Source organism: Xyrauchen texanus, chromosome 38, assembly GCF_025860055.1.
Source record: "Xyrauchen texanus isolate HMW12.3.18 chromosome 38, RBS_HiC_50CHRs, whole genome shotgun sequence".
Lineage (NCBI taxonomy): Eukaryota > Metazoa > Chordata > Actinopteri > Cypriniformes > Catostomidae > Xyrauchen > Xyrauchen texanus.
The window spans coordinates 5,398,046-5,414,414 of NC_068313.1; the positions used below are offsets into that span (position 1 = coordinate 5,398,046).

Sequence of the window (16,369 nt, forward strand, 5' to 3'; positions counted from 1 at the left end):
GATACCGTACCTCCACACGCCCAATTGCGCACTTCTTAGGGTTTGCCGTGAGCCCCGCCCGACGCAGCGATCTCAGGACGGCCCTCAGATGTTGCAGATCCATGAGTCGTTGAAACGTGGCTGGTGCCCCAAACAAACCGAAAGGAAGCGTCAGGAATTGGTGTAATCCGAACGGCGTAGTGAAGGCTGTTTTCTCACGGGACATTGGTGTCATGGGGATCTGCCAATAACCCTTCGTTAAATCCAAGGTCGAATAAAACCGAGCAGTACCTAACCGATCGAGCAGTTCATCAACATGGGGCATTGGGTATGCGTCAAATTTAGACACCGCGTTGACTTTTCTATAATCCATACAGAATCGTACAGACCCATTGCTCTTGGGGACAAGAACAACCGGGACCTGTGGGATTCTTCTATTACTCCCATCTCAAGCATCGCATCCAATTCCTCCCGAACTATTTTCTTTTTATGTTCGGGTAAGCGATACTGGCGGCAACGTACGACCACTCCCGGCTCGGTCTCGATGTGGTGCCGTATGAGGTTTGTACAGGCCGGTAGAGGGGAAAACTACAAAAAATTATTTTTGTAACTCAGAAACCTCTGTGCGCTGACGCGGCGAGAGGTGGTCTCCACAAATGACCGGAGCGTTCAGGTTGCAGATTTTGTTTACCTCTGGTCCGAGCTCCGCCCTCTCCGGAACTACCGTGGCCAACGTCACAGAGGACACTTCTTCCCTCCAAAATTTCAGGAGGTTGAGGTGGTATATTTGCCATGCGCCCCCTCTATCAGTACGTTTAACCTCATAATCTAGATCACTTATTGTGTTTGTTGCGTGACCTCAAAGGGTCCTTGCCACTTGGCGAGCAATTTAGAACTTGATGTAGGGAGTAATACAAGTACTTTATCTCCCGGTGCAAATTCCCTTAGCTGTGTACCCCTGTCATACAGCCGGCATTGACGTTCTTGAGCCTGGAGCAAATTCTCCAGGGTTGAACCAAGCATTGGTGGATGGTGGCCTGATTACAGCCGGTATCCAGCAAAGCTTGGTAAATACCTCCCTTGATCCTTACCGGAACCCGGTATGCTCCAGCCCGATCGGGGGCAGTCTGCGGGACGTCGGAGACCCGCACCACCGTCCCCACCTCCATCAGCGGACACTGATCCTGGAAGTGGTCCGGGTCTCCGCACTTCCAACAGGCTGGCCCAGGCGTCACGCCCACACTTGTGCTGGCGGGTGCCCCCACCTGAGGAGGAGAGCGGCTGAAGGACGGGGAAGGGGCAGGTACATTTCCCCAAGGCCGGGAAGCTGGGCTCTGGTTCACTCCATGCCTGCGCGGGGCAGGAACGGGCCCTGGGGAGAGGGCAAAGGGGAGGGGTAGGGAACAGGGAATGACACAGGGGAAGGAGAGAGAGAGAGAGAGAGAGGGCTCATCCGCCCTTGGAATCGCCGCCATGTGGTCCTCCGCAAGACAGACGGCTGCCTCCAGCGACGCCGGGCAGTGGCACTGGACCCACTCCGCCGTTCTCTTGGGCAAGCGTTGGATGAAATGCTCCAGCACCACCTGGTCGACCAGTCCCTCGATCCCCCACATTAATAATGCCTTTAAAGAGTTCTATATTTATCTTTATAGTTCCACGTCATTGTCTACTGATGAAGATGTTCGAAAATTTGTGGAACCATTAGAACTCCCTAAATTGACGACTGAGCAAAAAAATTATCTTGATTCTGAGATAACCTTGACAAAGTTATTAAGTCCCTACCTATGGGCAAGTTTCCTGGGCCAGATGGTTTTGCCGCAGAATTTTTTAGATCTTATGCTACAGAATTGGCTCCACTTTTGTTAGAAGTTTATTCTGAATCATTAAAGATTGGAAAGCTTCCCCCAACCATGACACAGGCCCGGATCAGTCTGATTAGTAAAAGGACAAAGATCCAAGTGAGTGTAATAGTTACTGTCCAATCTCCCTGATCCAACTAGATGTAAAGATTTTGTCAAAAATGTTGGCTAAACCGATTAAGTAAGGTTATGACATCAATTATACATATCGATCAGATGGGGTTTATTCGGGCCATAACTCTTCAGATAATATTAGGCGTCTCATCAATATCATGTGGTCAGTAGCGAATGATCAGTCTCCGATAGCTGCCATCTCACCTGACGAGTTTAGAGGTGTTGCTACATATAGAGAAAAATACATATAGTTGGGAAGTGCCTCCCAAGCAACGCTCACAGATGATACCGAGGACTAGTTGGTCTCCATATAAACATTACGGCATTTGATATGGTAGAATGGGATTATCTTTTTAAGATTTTGGAAATGTATGGGTTCTGGAGTACATTTATTGGTTGGAATAAGTTACTTTATAGACACCCTGTAGCAGCAAATTTATTAGCAATTTTATTAGCAAATTTATTGATTTCAGATTATTTTACTCTGATTAGGGGCACTCGGCATGTTACCTTCTTTACCCATTATTGTTCTGTTTTGCCCTGAAACCATTAGCAGCCACGATAAGAAATGAGGATGGTTTTCCAGGGGTGATGGCAGGAGGTGTGATGCATAAGCTTCTGCTTTACGCAGATGATTTTTTATTATTTGTCTCTGAACCTACTAGATCTATGCATTGCCTCCACAGATTTATCAATTCCTTTTTAATTTTCGGGATACAGAGTTAATTGGTCTTAATCCAAGCTTTGGCTCTGATAGTGTACTGCCCAGTAACATCTTTTCAGTCAGGCGTCTTTTAATGGCCCAGACAGGGCATTAAGTATTTGGTATTTTGTTCCCAGCAAATGTATGTAATTTAGTCAGAGTTGATTTTGACCCTTTAATAAAAAGGTTTCGAGCAATGTGGGCAGGTGGGCCTCATTACATTTATCTATGATTGGGAAGGTTAATGTTATAAAAATGAATTGTATTCCAAAATTCAAAAACCTATTACAGTCTTTCCCTGGGTGACCTGTAAGAAAATGGAGCACTGAGATCCTTGGAAAATATTATACAGTGGTTTGGGATTCCCAGATTCTAAATTCTTCAGATACTTACAGCTGCGCCATCTACTCTGTACCACCATTGGGTGTAATACGCAGTCCCCTAAAACGGCAGACACTGCTGTGATGCGATGGTGCTTGCTGCTTTTGGAAAAGGTCATGAAGCTTCAGCGTACAATTCCTGGCTAATTCAGAGTCTAGGGGACGGGTTTTAACATCTCTTAAGAGGTTATGGGATAGAGACTTGAATTAGTATTAGAAGATGGAGAATGGGGGTAGGATTTTTTTAAATGTCAAGACTATGTCTAGGGTGTGCCTCATTCAATTTAAGATACTGCATTATGTTTATTGGACCCCCTCTAGACTGTATAGGCTTGGCCTTAAATACACACCTACTTGCTGACAATGCCAGTTGGAGGATAGGGGCATGACCCATGTTTTTTGGTCCTGTGTTGAGATTCAAGAGTTTTGGTCAGGGGTTCAGAGTTCTGTCTGTGAGGTCTTGGGCACTCTGATTTTATTCTGCCCCAGATTTTGTATTTTGCGTGAGGGGGCGGGTATTAATATAATAAATAAACACATAAAAAATTGGGTCCTTACTTGCTTGATGATCGGCAGGCAGTTGATTCTCAGAGGATGGAAGTGGGCAGAATGGCGGCTTTTGAGGAGGTGTCTTATAGACTATTGGGCAGTGTGGGTGATTATGGCAGGAAGAGGGGCACTTATTTGGCCTTCCTGGGGAGAAGTAGTGGAGAGAGACAACTGGATTTCTATAATTAATATGTGGAAACTTTTTTCTTGGATGGTTAATTTCTTTATGTCTTATTTATTAAAGAGTATTTTCTTTTAATTGCATGTTTATATGTGTGACTGTTGTTATTTCATGTCTGACCACTGGGATGTATATTGGCTGATGGAAGAGGAGGGGGGGTATATATGGATAAAAGTTGATTCTGTGTTTTCATATGTTGTCTGTGATCACTTTTAATTTTGGAATCAATAAAAAATTGTTCATGACAAAGGAGGCGGTCACACTACACTTCACTCTTTATTCACTCCCGTTAAAACACATCAGAACACAGGAGACTGGAAATGCAAGATCATGCAATTAAATTTTGTACTACGCTGTGTATCGAAAGTTCAAGTTTGGTGAACTCTGAACCGCAAAGCCAAGTATGACCTCCTCTTTAGGTGCACTTCATTAATACACAATACACCAACAGTTTGCCCACACATGGCCACAGATAGCACAAACATTCCCACCACACCCACTTGTGAGTTGTGCGCATCATTTTTTGTGCACAAAATTGCTCTAAGAACAATGGCTTTCGCGAAAATTGGATAAGCAAGGTCGATGACGTAATGCTGTAAACCCTAAAACCCTAAAAGGACTGTAAAAACAACACTTTAAACAACTTTAAAGCTCAAATAATAAACAAGTTTACAGTACAATTAATTTAAGTGATTGTATATATTATAAGCTTCTGCCTTTAAATCCTCCGAAAAAATGCACCAATTTACTTCTATTGTAAGTGTCTCACTGTAACCTAAGAAAAGGAGGGACAATTCGAAATACATTTTTGTGGTAATCAACATTATGCCACAAATTATGTTGATTGAGCTTAACTTGTACTGAACCTGGAATATTTCTTTAACCAAGATTAATACATGCTGGAAAAGTATCGTTCATTGTTTGTTCATGCTAAATGATGTACTAACACTGTTTACCAAGTAATAGGCAGTAAACTGTGTATACTGTGCAATATTCAGTATGTAGTATGCAAGTTTTCCAATCCGAACATAGCCTTTGACAGGCTCACAAGTGACAACATTTTAGCAACAACAGTTGGTCAGTGTAACATACCATTGTCAAGTTGTTTCGAGTTGGCAGCTAGTTTTAGGTGTCAGACTCCTACTGTTCCCTGATCACTGTTCAAAAGTCACAGTTCAGAGTAAAGAAAGCTGTCAAACTGATCATCTTGGCAAGTCCAGGGACTGCAGTCTTCAAATCAAACAATCTGTTGCAATTCACTGATATTCTGTGGCTGAAGTTCACATGGCTTTTTCTAAAGAGGAAAGAGAATCAAAGAATTAAATAAATAAAGGATCATAAGTGGGTCCAGATACAGAGTTATTTTCAAGTTTCTCTCTCTCGTGCGCTCTCTCTTTTTATGTCTTTTGTTGGTGACCTACTTGGAAAAGCTGACGTTCTTAGAATGAGCCATTTCAAACATAGGAACTGAACACAGCCTGAGTCATGGCCTCACTCTCTCATGACCACAGATTTCAGATCAGCCTCCAGGTCACTGCAGCTCACATGCAAAAATGCTGCTCGGCTGAAGTTCCCAGCTTTCTTTCCCATAAGTATGCATGCAGCCCTATTCCTTCTGACTCTCAGCTGGACCATAAACAGTCTGCAATACTGCATCAAACATCTCTCTGTCTTTCCAGATCTTTCAAGCAACTTGTGCATAAATACACATGCATGACGTGGATCTTAACTAGTCTGATAGCTACATGAAGGCATATCATGTGGGGTGCACCAGCATATTCTGTTCCATGCTCCTAAATTATTAAACTTTCTTTTTTCACATAAGGAAAACCGCACTTTAAAAATGTAATCCACAACTGAACACATAGAAACAGCTGATGTCAAAGGATATGTCCAATCATTACAAATATTACAGTATATCTATTAGAAAAACAAAACAAAAAAAAAACATTAATAAATCATTAGATATTGTAAAACTCTATATCAGGGGTTCTCCTTGATACATTGATTGTTCTTTTCTTATAACATTTAAACATTATATTTTATTTACCACTGGCATTTCTATACCAATCAGAGATTGCACTACAATTATCATCTGCCACATTTGTCAAAAGTTGTACAATAGATTATTTTTATCTGTAAATTCAGTTTTTATTTTTCCTATTACATTTTAAAAGGTATAATGATATAAGTTTCATTCCATTTGTGTAGACTATGTACATTAGTGGCCTATGTCACAAAGTAGGATTAAGCAGCTAGCTAGATAATTTTAAACTTAATTTAAGCAAGCTCTGAATTTGCAGTACCAGTAAAGTGGATAGGCTTTCATCGGGGTTCCTCGCCATAGCAACTTACGCTAACCGACTAACCTGCTCCAGGGTAGGTAGGATTCTAGACCAATCAGCTGTGAAAAAAAGTGACAGTCACTCCCCCAGTATCTTTAACTCCAATTTAAAATGCACTTCAACAAGACAATTTTCGAAATATACAAAATAAGCTATTTATGATCATACATTTTTGCAAGAAATAGATTTTTGGCAGACTTGCATTTGTTTAAAGACACTTAATTTTTTCCCAAATCGTATTCCCACACTGGCCATAAAATATTTATGATTAAAAAACCTAAAATAATTATATAATTTAAATTAAGATATTAATACAATATCAATAATGATCGAATGTCTTTAAAATATATCATAAAAGTGTGAATGCCACCCAAACCCCTTCTTATTAGGATGCCATGAACATACAGTATTTCTCTTGAAGATCAGTAAAAGCACACTAGTACACCAAATAAGTCTTTATTGTGTCTTATGCTGCTAGACAGAAAGAACACATACGTGGAGTGAGTGACAGATAGGGGTCGCCCTTGGGAGTCTCAAACACCTCTGATCTTTGAGAAAAGGCCAATGGTAATTGCAATTGGAATTTGCATGCCACTCTCCTGGACATATGGATATAAAAGGAGCTGGCTCGCAAACACTCATTCAGATTTTTTTCTTTGGAGCTGAGTGGTTGTTTTCAGCGAGCTGAATTCCTCCACTGAGCCATTCACCTCTACAAAAAGCTGTTGGATTTATGGCGCATTACAGCGGCTTCTCCCCCTTGCACCGGTGGAGTGAGAATGACCCTGGGCGCTTCAGCAGCCTTAAAGTGTATATTCTTCCTCTAAAAGTGTATATTTCCTTCTAAAAGAGTGGCACTCAAGGAGAGCGTCTTATAAAAGATGCCTTTCCATTTGTATATAATTCCTGGTTGCGGTCATTACCTCTGTGCTTCCGACGGCCATGGTCGCTGCCTCACATAATTGGGCACTGCCCACGCGGAGACGGCGTACATGGACAGGTCTTGTTCTCACTGCGAGAGCATGACTATGGCAACGAAATGGTCGCGGCTTTCCTTCCTCAGAGGGAAAGCCACCCCAGCATCTCCCCGCCACAGTCCTTCTACCTACGGGTTTGAGGTTGCATCGGTTAGCACTTGGGTGAATTTGGGGATTCCAATGGGAGCCGCTCCACTGGGTAACCCCCACGGACCTCTCATTCCCCGGCACACGGTCTAGTTCTGCGATGAGACCGCCGGTTCATCTCAGGGCGAGATTGTGATATAACTTGGGGCTCGCGAAGCAGATGAGCTCTCGATTGCAGCATCGGAGTGCGGGCTGGTTCAGTCTGTCCTTGAGGACTCGGCGGGGCCCGGCCCCGGCGTAGAGCCCCCCGCAGGAAGTAGATGTTCCCGTCTCACGGCCTGCCGCTAAGAACCCAAAGGAAGGCTTCGAAGCACCCCTGAGACGGGATACCCAGGGACGTGGAGACCCGCTACAGGCCTGGAGCTGGTGAACAGACAACTTCATCCCCCGCTGGAGGGCCGGAGGAGAATCCTTTGTTTTCTTTTCTTATGCATGCCCGATGGGCTGCGGTACCCACATTTTCAGAAAAAGAGCAGTTTCCTCACTCACTGAGTTACACTTCCAGTGACAAGGGCCGTCGTTATCATGACCAGTGCAGGGTTCTCCTCTTCGATCTGTCCCTGTCACCTCGCGTCTTCACGAAACTCACAGAGGAAGCCCTTGCCCCGCTAAGGGAAATGAGCATCTGTATCCTCAGCTATCTCAAAGACTGGTTGATTGTAGCTCACACTCGAGACTTGTTGTTTGCACACAGGGACCTGGTGCTCAGGCACCTCAGCCAGCTGGGGCTTCGGGTCAACTGGGAGAAGAGCAAGCTCTCCCTGGTTAAGAGCATCTCTTTTCTCGCGATGGAATTAGACTCAGTCTCTATGATGGCATGCCTCACGAGCGAGTTGGTGCTGAACTGCCTGAAATCGTTCAGGCAGAGAACGGCGGTCCCACTGATAATTTCAGAAGCTCCTGGGGCATATGACGTCCTCGGTGGCGGTCACACCTTGAGTCAGCAGTGACTCAAGTTGTTGCAAGACACTGACATCCCGGGTGACCTCAACAGTGTGGCGGACGGACTGTTGTGACAGGTCATGCTCAGGGGAGAGTGGAGACTCCACCCCCAGGTGGTCCAGCTGATTTGGACTCGATTTGGTCAAGCGCAAGTAGACCTGTTTGCTTCCCGGGAATCCTACCACTGCACGCTCTGGTATGCCCTGATCTCTCCATGGTCCTGCGGGAACTGCGGGGAGTGGCATGCAAATTCCACTCGCCAATTCCCATTGGCCTTTTCTCAGATGTTTGGGGCTCCCAAGGGCGACCCCTAGTGTCACTACATTGACACAACGTCTCGTTCCCTCAATTAGGGAACAGAGATTATGAATGTAACCAAGACGTCTAATAGTATTAAATTATATTAACTTAGTAATTTCAATGAATACTAAAGCTTTTCATTAAAATTTGTAACATTTCAAATCAAGATATTAAACTTTTAAAATTACAAGCCTGAATGTTTTTGTTGTGGACCTATATAAAGTTACTTTCACTTTGACATATTATCTTTTTTAATATTTTCTTTACATTCTGTTTCTTCAGCAGATGTTTCTTCTTGCAGTGTAAATGCCTTTAAATTCTATATCATTTACTAGTGATCCTCTGTGCTGTGTAAATGTATTGTTTTATAATTATTAATGATGTCATAGTCATCTTTTGTGTTGTGTAAATGTGATTTGATTGATCATATTTTTATAACATGCCAATCCTGGATTCCTGGATTTTTTGTGATACATGGCACTGATGTCTTGATATGATATAGACAAATTATAAATAATCAAAAATGAATAATTACTTTTCAAAGAAGTAACAAAGCCAGTGGCGTAGCAACAGTTATAACCTGGGGTGATGGGACATATCCCTCACTTCTAGAAATGTGTAGGACATGAATCACTACATTTATATTATTAGAAAATTATACATAATATTAAGAGTTTCTGCAGCCGTGCATTAAACAAGTTTCAACTGCTTTAAGACTCGGCAAAAGCCTTTACCGACCATTCTGCAGATTAATTTCCGACAAGGGGAAGAGTTATTTACATTCATGAAGACAGCAATACCTGATTAGCTGAAGAACCCAATCCTAACCCTACCCCTAAACACTTTCTGACAAGTATTTCCTTTAGGGCAGTGGTGGCTCAGTGGTTGAGGCTCAGGGTTACTGACCAAAAGGATGGGGGTTCAAGCCCCAGCACCACCAAGATGCCACTGTTGGGCCCTTGAGCAAGGCCCTTAACCCTATCTGCTCCAGGGGCGCTGTATCATGGCTGACTCTGCACTCTGACCCCAGTTTAGCTGGGATATGTGAAAACTACTAAATTTCACTGTATATATGCAAAAAACTGTGTGTATAATGTGTGACCACAATAAAGGATTCTTCTTTCTAAACGCTTTCGTCTATCAGATCAAACAAAAAAGGGACTTGCTTGGTTTAAGCGGTGATCTTTCTTGTTTTTTATTTGCAAAATAACGGATAACATATGGATATATGTATAACTTGGCAGACAATTAAATGCACTCACAAAAATAGTTTTGCCAATTTTTAAGATTTACACATTTCAATTTCATAACAAATTTCCATCAAATTGAATTGTGTAATCTTTTAAATTAAATTAAATGTATTATTATTATTATTATTATTATTATTATTATTAAAATTACTCAATTCAATTTGATGGAAATGTGTTATGAAATTGAAATGTGTAAATCTTAATTATTTGAAGAAGGGACAAGTGCCATATCTAGAGACCAGAATAACTTACAGACCAGAATAACTTTTTACACATTGAAATGTGTAAATCTTAATTATTTGAAGAAGGGACAAGTGCCATATCTAGAGACCAGAATAACTTAGAGACCAGAATATCTAGAGACCAGAATAACTTAGAGACTTGGGCCACCACCTAGCAACCATCAATAACTTCTTAGCAACTGCACAACAACATGCTAGAGACACCTTAGCAACCACACAGAAATGCCTTAGCAATCATCTACAACACCCTTGAATTGTCAGTGAGTTTTGCTGTCAAGAACCACTCACATTTCCTTCAGAAAATGTAAAAATCTAGTTGATTTCTAGGTATTTTTAATACCATCAGAAGCTAACATGTAAAATAAATTACATCTAATCAATGAGTGTAATTCAGTGACTATTTCATGTCAGAGGCAGTGTAACAGAAAAACCAGAATGAGGGGCTGAACACACTACCATTTTTAAACAAAACTCTGCAGTCCTGAAATGTTTTAAAATGCTGGAAGTTTCCAGCTATCTCAGAGCACTTGGATCAAAGTGTGGGATGAAAGAAGCTCTGGTTACCATGCTGACAATGGTTTGGGCTTCACTGTTGACCGTCCCCTCTTCAAGTGTGTATGTGATGGAAAGTTGTTCTTGCTGGCGAGAACAGATTCGTGAATTGTTTCTTCTCAGTATGGAGTGCAAAGCCTGCAGTAGAAAAACACTGGCTGTGCAGCCCATGCCTGAACACCCCAAAGCTTAGGTTTTAAGGATTCCCACATGAAGCCCAATCCCAGAAGGATTTTTTCTTTGAGGAAACACCAGCAAATGAGTCCGTAAGAGTCCGAATGCCAAAGTGTCCCTGAAGTCTTTTAAAGTTCAACAAGGTCTGCAACATTCTTTTTAAGGACTATTATCAGGTTGATATTAAAGTCTCAAACCATCTTGATTAATTCCACCTGGCCTGTGTCACCCCATCTTCTTCTCTTGGCATATACAGTATATGCCAGTATATGTCTGTCTGCTCGGGACTGCCTCTGCAGATCCACTAACATCCTGTGTGTGTGTGTGTCTTCCTAAAGCATGCACACATACAATCTCCCTCTCTCTTTCTGGAGGAGTGGAAACCAGGAAACACTGACAACATTGTCTCACACAAACTAGGCTTCTATGCAGCTGTGCACAGTTGGACGCACCAATCAGCATCCGCCCTCCACATCAACTGACTGGGATAAAGAGCCAAAAATCATGCAGGCAGGATACAACCTCTCACACTGGATCCAAGACTTTGCCTCACATACGACCATTTTTCTTCAGATGTGTTCTCCCAGACAATGATACATGTAATCGGCTGCCAAGCTCCAAAAGGACAAAAACAACCATGAGAGTAGCCCATACAACATTGCATTTCAAGTCCTCTGATGTCATAAAATAGCTTTATGTGAGGAACATTCATATTCTCATATAAAATAAGGCACCTCTGGTGCAGGTTTTATAATGCGTTTTGTGTGAAGCTTGATAGACATGGTCACTTTGACCAGTCATTGTATAGAAAAGATCTTTGTGAGGATTCTTCAAGATTTCTCCTTCCCACGTAGGGTTGTGGAATATTGTTTACATTAACTGCATGTCAATAACATACAATTTGTATTTAATCGTGAAACTCTAATAATGTCTAATACTCCAGATTTTATATTCAGCCATTGTTTCACAATAGAAATGTAACTGCCATAGCAACTTCTTAATTTATGTTAATTTATGTCAACATATCAAAGCATAAAAGCTAGTCTTAAGAAAATAAAACCGTTATAAAGATGCACATACCTATTCAATGATGTAATATCCCACTGCATTGTATATATATATATATATATATATATATATATATATATATATATATATATATATATATATATATATATATATATACTGTATATGCATTTGATTAAGTGATAAATAGAGAGTTACCTCACTAACCATTTATGACCGTTTAGGCCAGATTTTGAGATTCTGAAACCTGAGTCAAATCCCGACATGACATTCATTTTTTAATATGGCATCAAAAAGTTGTAAAGAGAAAATGCTACCAGTGCAGAAACAGAAATAAAAATATTCCTAGCAAATTAGTGAACTTTCAGCAATCACATAGTTTATACAGTATACAGTTTCTGTAGTTTACTACTTTCTTTTCAGTAAGTAGCTTTCAACTATTTTTTTTCTGTAGAGTAGTTGGTAGCCTAGCAACATTTTTGAGTAGCTTGCCCAAAACTGAATCTATCCTAATAGACCTTATTTTTTAATCCATAAAATGTATAAAATGACTGGTTAGTGTAATGTGAAATATAAGAATGATGTCTGCCATGTTTTTGATATCAAACTGTAAAAAGTAGTTAGTAGTTTGAAGTGAACTACCACTCCTTCCCCTGGTGTAGGGCCAGGAGGATAATCCTTGGTTTCTTTATTCTCATTTGCCGCACCCTCTTTGGACTGTGGTACCCAGTTTTTAAAAAAGAATTTTTTTTAAAAAGAGCGAATTCCTCATTCCCTGGGTCACCCCGGCTACAAAACCTTACAGGCAAAGTGGCACTCTGGACGAAGAAAATTCACATCCACATCTGTACAGTGTTCACAACCCCTGCTGGCCGGTTCTGACAAGTCCAGAGGATGCCTCACCAGGACCTCCTCCTCAGTCACTAACCCGCCCCCTACCGGGTACGCAGAGCAAGGTAAGTGCCTTGAGTTCTTTCTCAGCACACATGCCTCAGGTCACAACTTTGCCTCCAGACGCAACACTACCTGCACCCCACTGCTGCGAAGCCCCACCGGGTATGTCAAAAACAATTGTCCCTTTAGTGCCCATCGCGCAGAACTTGGATGCATGGCTTGCGCTTTCCAATCCGTCGCGCTGGCTTGCCAGGACCATCCAGCAACTTGCGTCCGGCATCTAGATTGGTTCGCAGCGGTAGACCTGAAGGACAATTCACGACCCTTTCTACAATTCACGTTCGAGGGCCGAGCGTACCAGTACAAAGTCCTCCCCCTCGGCCTGTCCCTGTCCCCTCGCTTCTTAACGATGGTCGCAGAGGCCACCCTTGGAAGGGAAGTGGGCATCTGCTACTCAACTACTGGTAGAGTGTTCTATAAGGCTATGTCTACATTAATCTGAATACATTTGAAAATGGCATTTTCATTTCAAAATGCTCTCCGTCCACACTAGTGTTTTGAAACATTTTCCAAAAGTTGCTCGTCCACACTGAAACGTATGAAAACCATGTTAAATCATGTTACTGTGCATGCAGAAAATCCCCATTGCATGTACGGTCTGAAACGAATTTGTTCTCGTGTTCCATCACCGGACACCAAAACCGAGTAAACTTCCATTTGCTTTTGAAGAACCGTAATGTGATGGTTGTACAAAGTAACATTTATTTTTAACAATGCTATCAAAGTGAGTATCAAGTACAACAGTGCCGCAATAACACGGGCCACCATCTTGATTGTTTTGGTTGATTAGATCATATGACTGCGTCACATGACAATCAATACATCATCATTTTCAGATATATCTGATTTCACAGTCCACACTACAATGTGAAAACTGCATTTTCAAATGTATCCACGTTTTCAAAAAGCTAAATTTTCGTGGACAAAAACACTGTCTCAGTGTTGATGGAAGGACAAAACGGAGAGAAAAAGAAGCGTTTTCAAAATAAAACTTATTAGTGTGAATGAGAATGAAAGATTTCAGGTTTATGGGTGAGTCATGTTTAATGTGGTTAACCAGATATTAGCAGGGAGCAGAGCACTGGAGAGGATGATCTCTGTTAAATGCAAACTTCTGAACTTTTGAGCCTTATGATTTAGTACGGCTACAAGAAATTATTCCACTAGGCTATGTTAATGCAATTTAAATTCTCTTTTAAGCCATTTTATTAATTTTGGCCATTCTTAAGGTTATGGATTTTAACAAACTTGGGGATTTGATTTTGAACAAACGTCGTGGTATTACATTAAGGTGATATGCAATGTCAGTCATTTTGCTAACTTCAACCACACACCATCTCTACAAAACCCCACCCACCAAAGACATGTAAACCTAACCTCATCAAAACCAAACATGCACAATGATTGGCAGATAGAGAGTGTTTTTTGATTGTGGATGTTAGATTTTTAACTAGGGCTAATAAGTAACCACCTAGTTACCAACCAGAACACCCTACCAACCTCCTAGCAACCACATAGCAACACCCTGGCAATCACTCAGAACACTCATGGCCAAGCATGCAAACATTATTATAAAAAAGAAATCACATGTCAATTTAATGTTAAAATGCATCACAGCTAAGGTCAACTGTATGCAGACAATTTGTAGGTTGATTTCCCTATAATGTGTAACTTGTGACTCAGGTGCAAAACATTGCTCTGTTTGAGCATCCCAACCAGCCCGACAAAGCAACATAGGCTCAAATAGGGGTGGGCTGTAACAGAATACATGTAATGGCATTATGTATTCAGAATACAAAAATGAAGCAACTGTATTCACCCATTACATTTTTGAATTGAGAATACAGTTACTTTATAAAAGTTTGTTAGAATACTTCTCTCATAATGAACACAAATAGGGAAGTTGTGAAAGAAAAAATGATTGTCAATCAATTAAGAAACAGTTTTTCTAAACAACGCATAAGCGCATGTTACACACTCACTCTCTTCCTTTTAGATCAGCAGCAGCGCATGAGCAGTCTTCCCAGCTTTAACAACAAATTGGGCTAATTTGAGAACACAATCGCAGGTTAAAATCAAAGAATTATAGTTGTGTTTTTGGTATACTTTAAAAATAGATAGCGGTTACCAAAAGGTCTGATGGTAGGCACTAAAGAATAAAAATGCGTCATATTGTGTATAATTATTCCTGGATTTAATATCTGGCAACCGCACTTGCTCATCTTAACAATCAGTGAACTGTCAGCTGTGCAACAGTATCAATCCAGTCAGCAACAGGGGCCTGGGTAGCTTAGTAAGACATTGACTACCACACCTGGAGTCGCAAGTTCGAATGACCCAGTTGCTAGGATGGGTAAAGTCACGTTGGGTTAACCTCCTCGTGGTCGCTATAATGCGGTTCTCGCTCTCGGTGGGGCGAGTGGTGAGTTTGTGTCGATGACGCAGAGAATTGCGTGAAGCCCACTCCTGTATTCACTGTACAACACATGTTGGCAACACATGTTGGCAACACATATGTAGCTCCAATGCCATCATTAAGTTTGCTGATGATACGACTGTGGTAGGTCTGATCACTGACAATGATGAAAGAGAGAGGAGGTGCACACTCTGACACACTGGTGTCAGGAGCACAATTTAAGACCAAGGAGCTTGTAGTGGACTTCAGAAGAAAAGACAGCGAACACAGCCACATCACCATCAATGGAGCACTGGTGGAGAGAATCAGCAGCTTCAAGTTCCTCGTGTCCACATCACTGAGGGACTTACATGGTCCATCCACACTGAGGCCGTTGTGAAGAAGGCTCACCAGCGCTCTTCTTCCTTAGACGGCTGAGGAAGTTTGGAATGAACCAACACATCCTCACACAGTTCTACACAAGCACTGTAGAGAGCATCCTGACTGGCTGCATCACTAGCTGATACGGCAACAACACCGCCCTCAACTGCAAAGCCCTGTAAAGGGTGGTGCAAACTGCCAGACACATCATCGGAGGTAAGCTTCGCTTCCTCCAGGACATCTATACCAGGCGGTGTGTGAAAAAAGGTTGGAGGATCATCAGAGACTCCTGCCACCCGAGCTATGGGCTGCTCTCACTGCTACAATCAGGCAGGCAGTATCGCAGCATTAGGACTTGCACCAGCCAACTTCATGACAGCTTCTTCCCCCAAGCAATCATACTTTTGAACTCTTGATCGCTCATAACACATATCTGCACTTTATTAGCCTCAGAATGGACTCACATTTTATACTTCTCTTAATAATGCACTGGCAACTGACTATCAACTGACAGTTGAATGTCAACACAACACTTATTTCCACTTGTTGCATGGAGGGGGCGGGGTGGGCTGTCATACTGCTATGTTGCTTGGAACTGCACCCAAGGCTTTCACCCACTGTTGCACTTGTGTATATTGTTGAGTTACAATAAAGGGATTTGATTTGAACTGTCTTCCATAAAGAAAAGCATTAGTGTTCATATCTAAATTAAAGAAACAAGCTATTAAGATTCACTTATATTAGATAAAAGTGGAGGTTTAGTGGTTCAGATAAGATAATAATGACATTTTACACATAATTCCACAAATTGGGCCTTGACTTTATAAATATGCATTCTAATGCATGTTTCTTGTGTTCTTGTATTCTGAAGTTTTCTCATTATTCAGCCCAGAATACTTTCTTAAAGTAATCTGCCCAA

General features: G+C 41.7%; 1 protein-coding gene across 7 annotated transcripts in view; it reads right to left on the reverse strand.

The window, feature by feature from the left end:
• The window catches only part of dock10 (dedicator of cytokinesis 10), a 301,844-nt gene that overhangs the window by 175,034 nt on the left and 110,441 nt on the right, over positions 1–16,369 (reverse strand). For 2 of the 7 annotated variants that reach the window (XM_052109638.1, XM_052109634.1), the window contains exon 1: positions 10,533–10,744. The exons of 1 other annotated variant lie outside the window; for it this stretch is intronic. In XM_052109638.1, the coding sequence (XP_051965598.1) occupies positions 10,533–10,691 (159 nt within the window). In that variant the 5' untranslated portion in view covers positions 10,692–10,744. Of the gene's footprint in view, positions 1–4,857; positions 5,060–10,532; positions 10,745–14,988; positions 15,024–16,369 lie in introns of those variants that run through there. 4 more of the 7 variants (XM_052109641.1, XM_052109640.1, XM_052109639.1 and 1 more) reach the window with 4 other exon arrangements.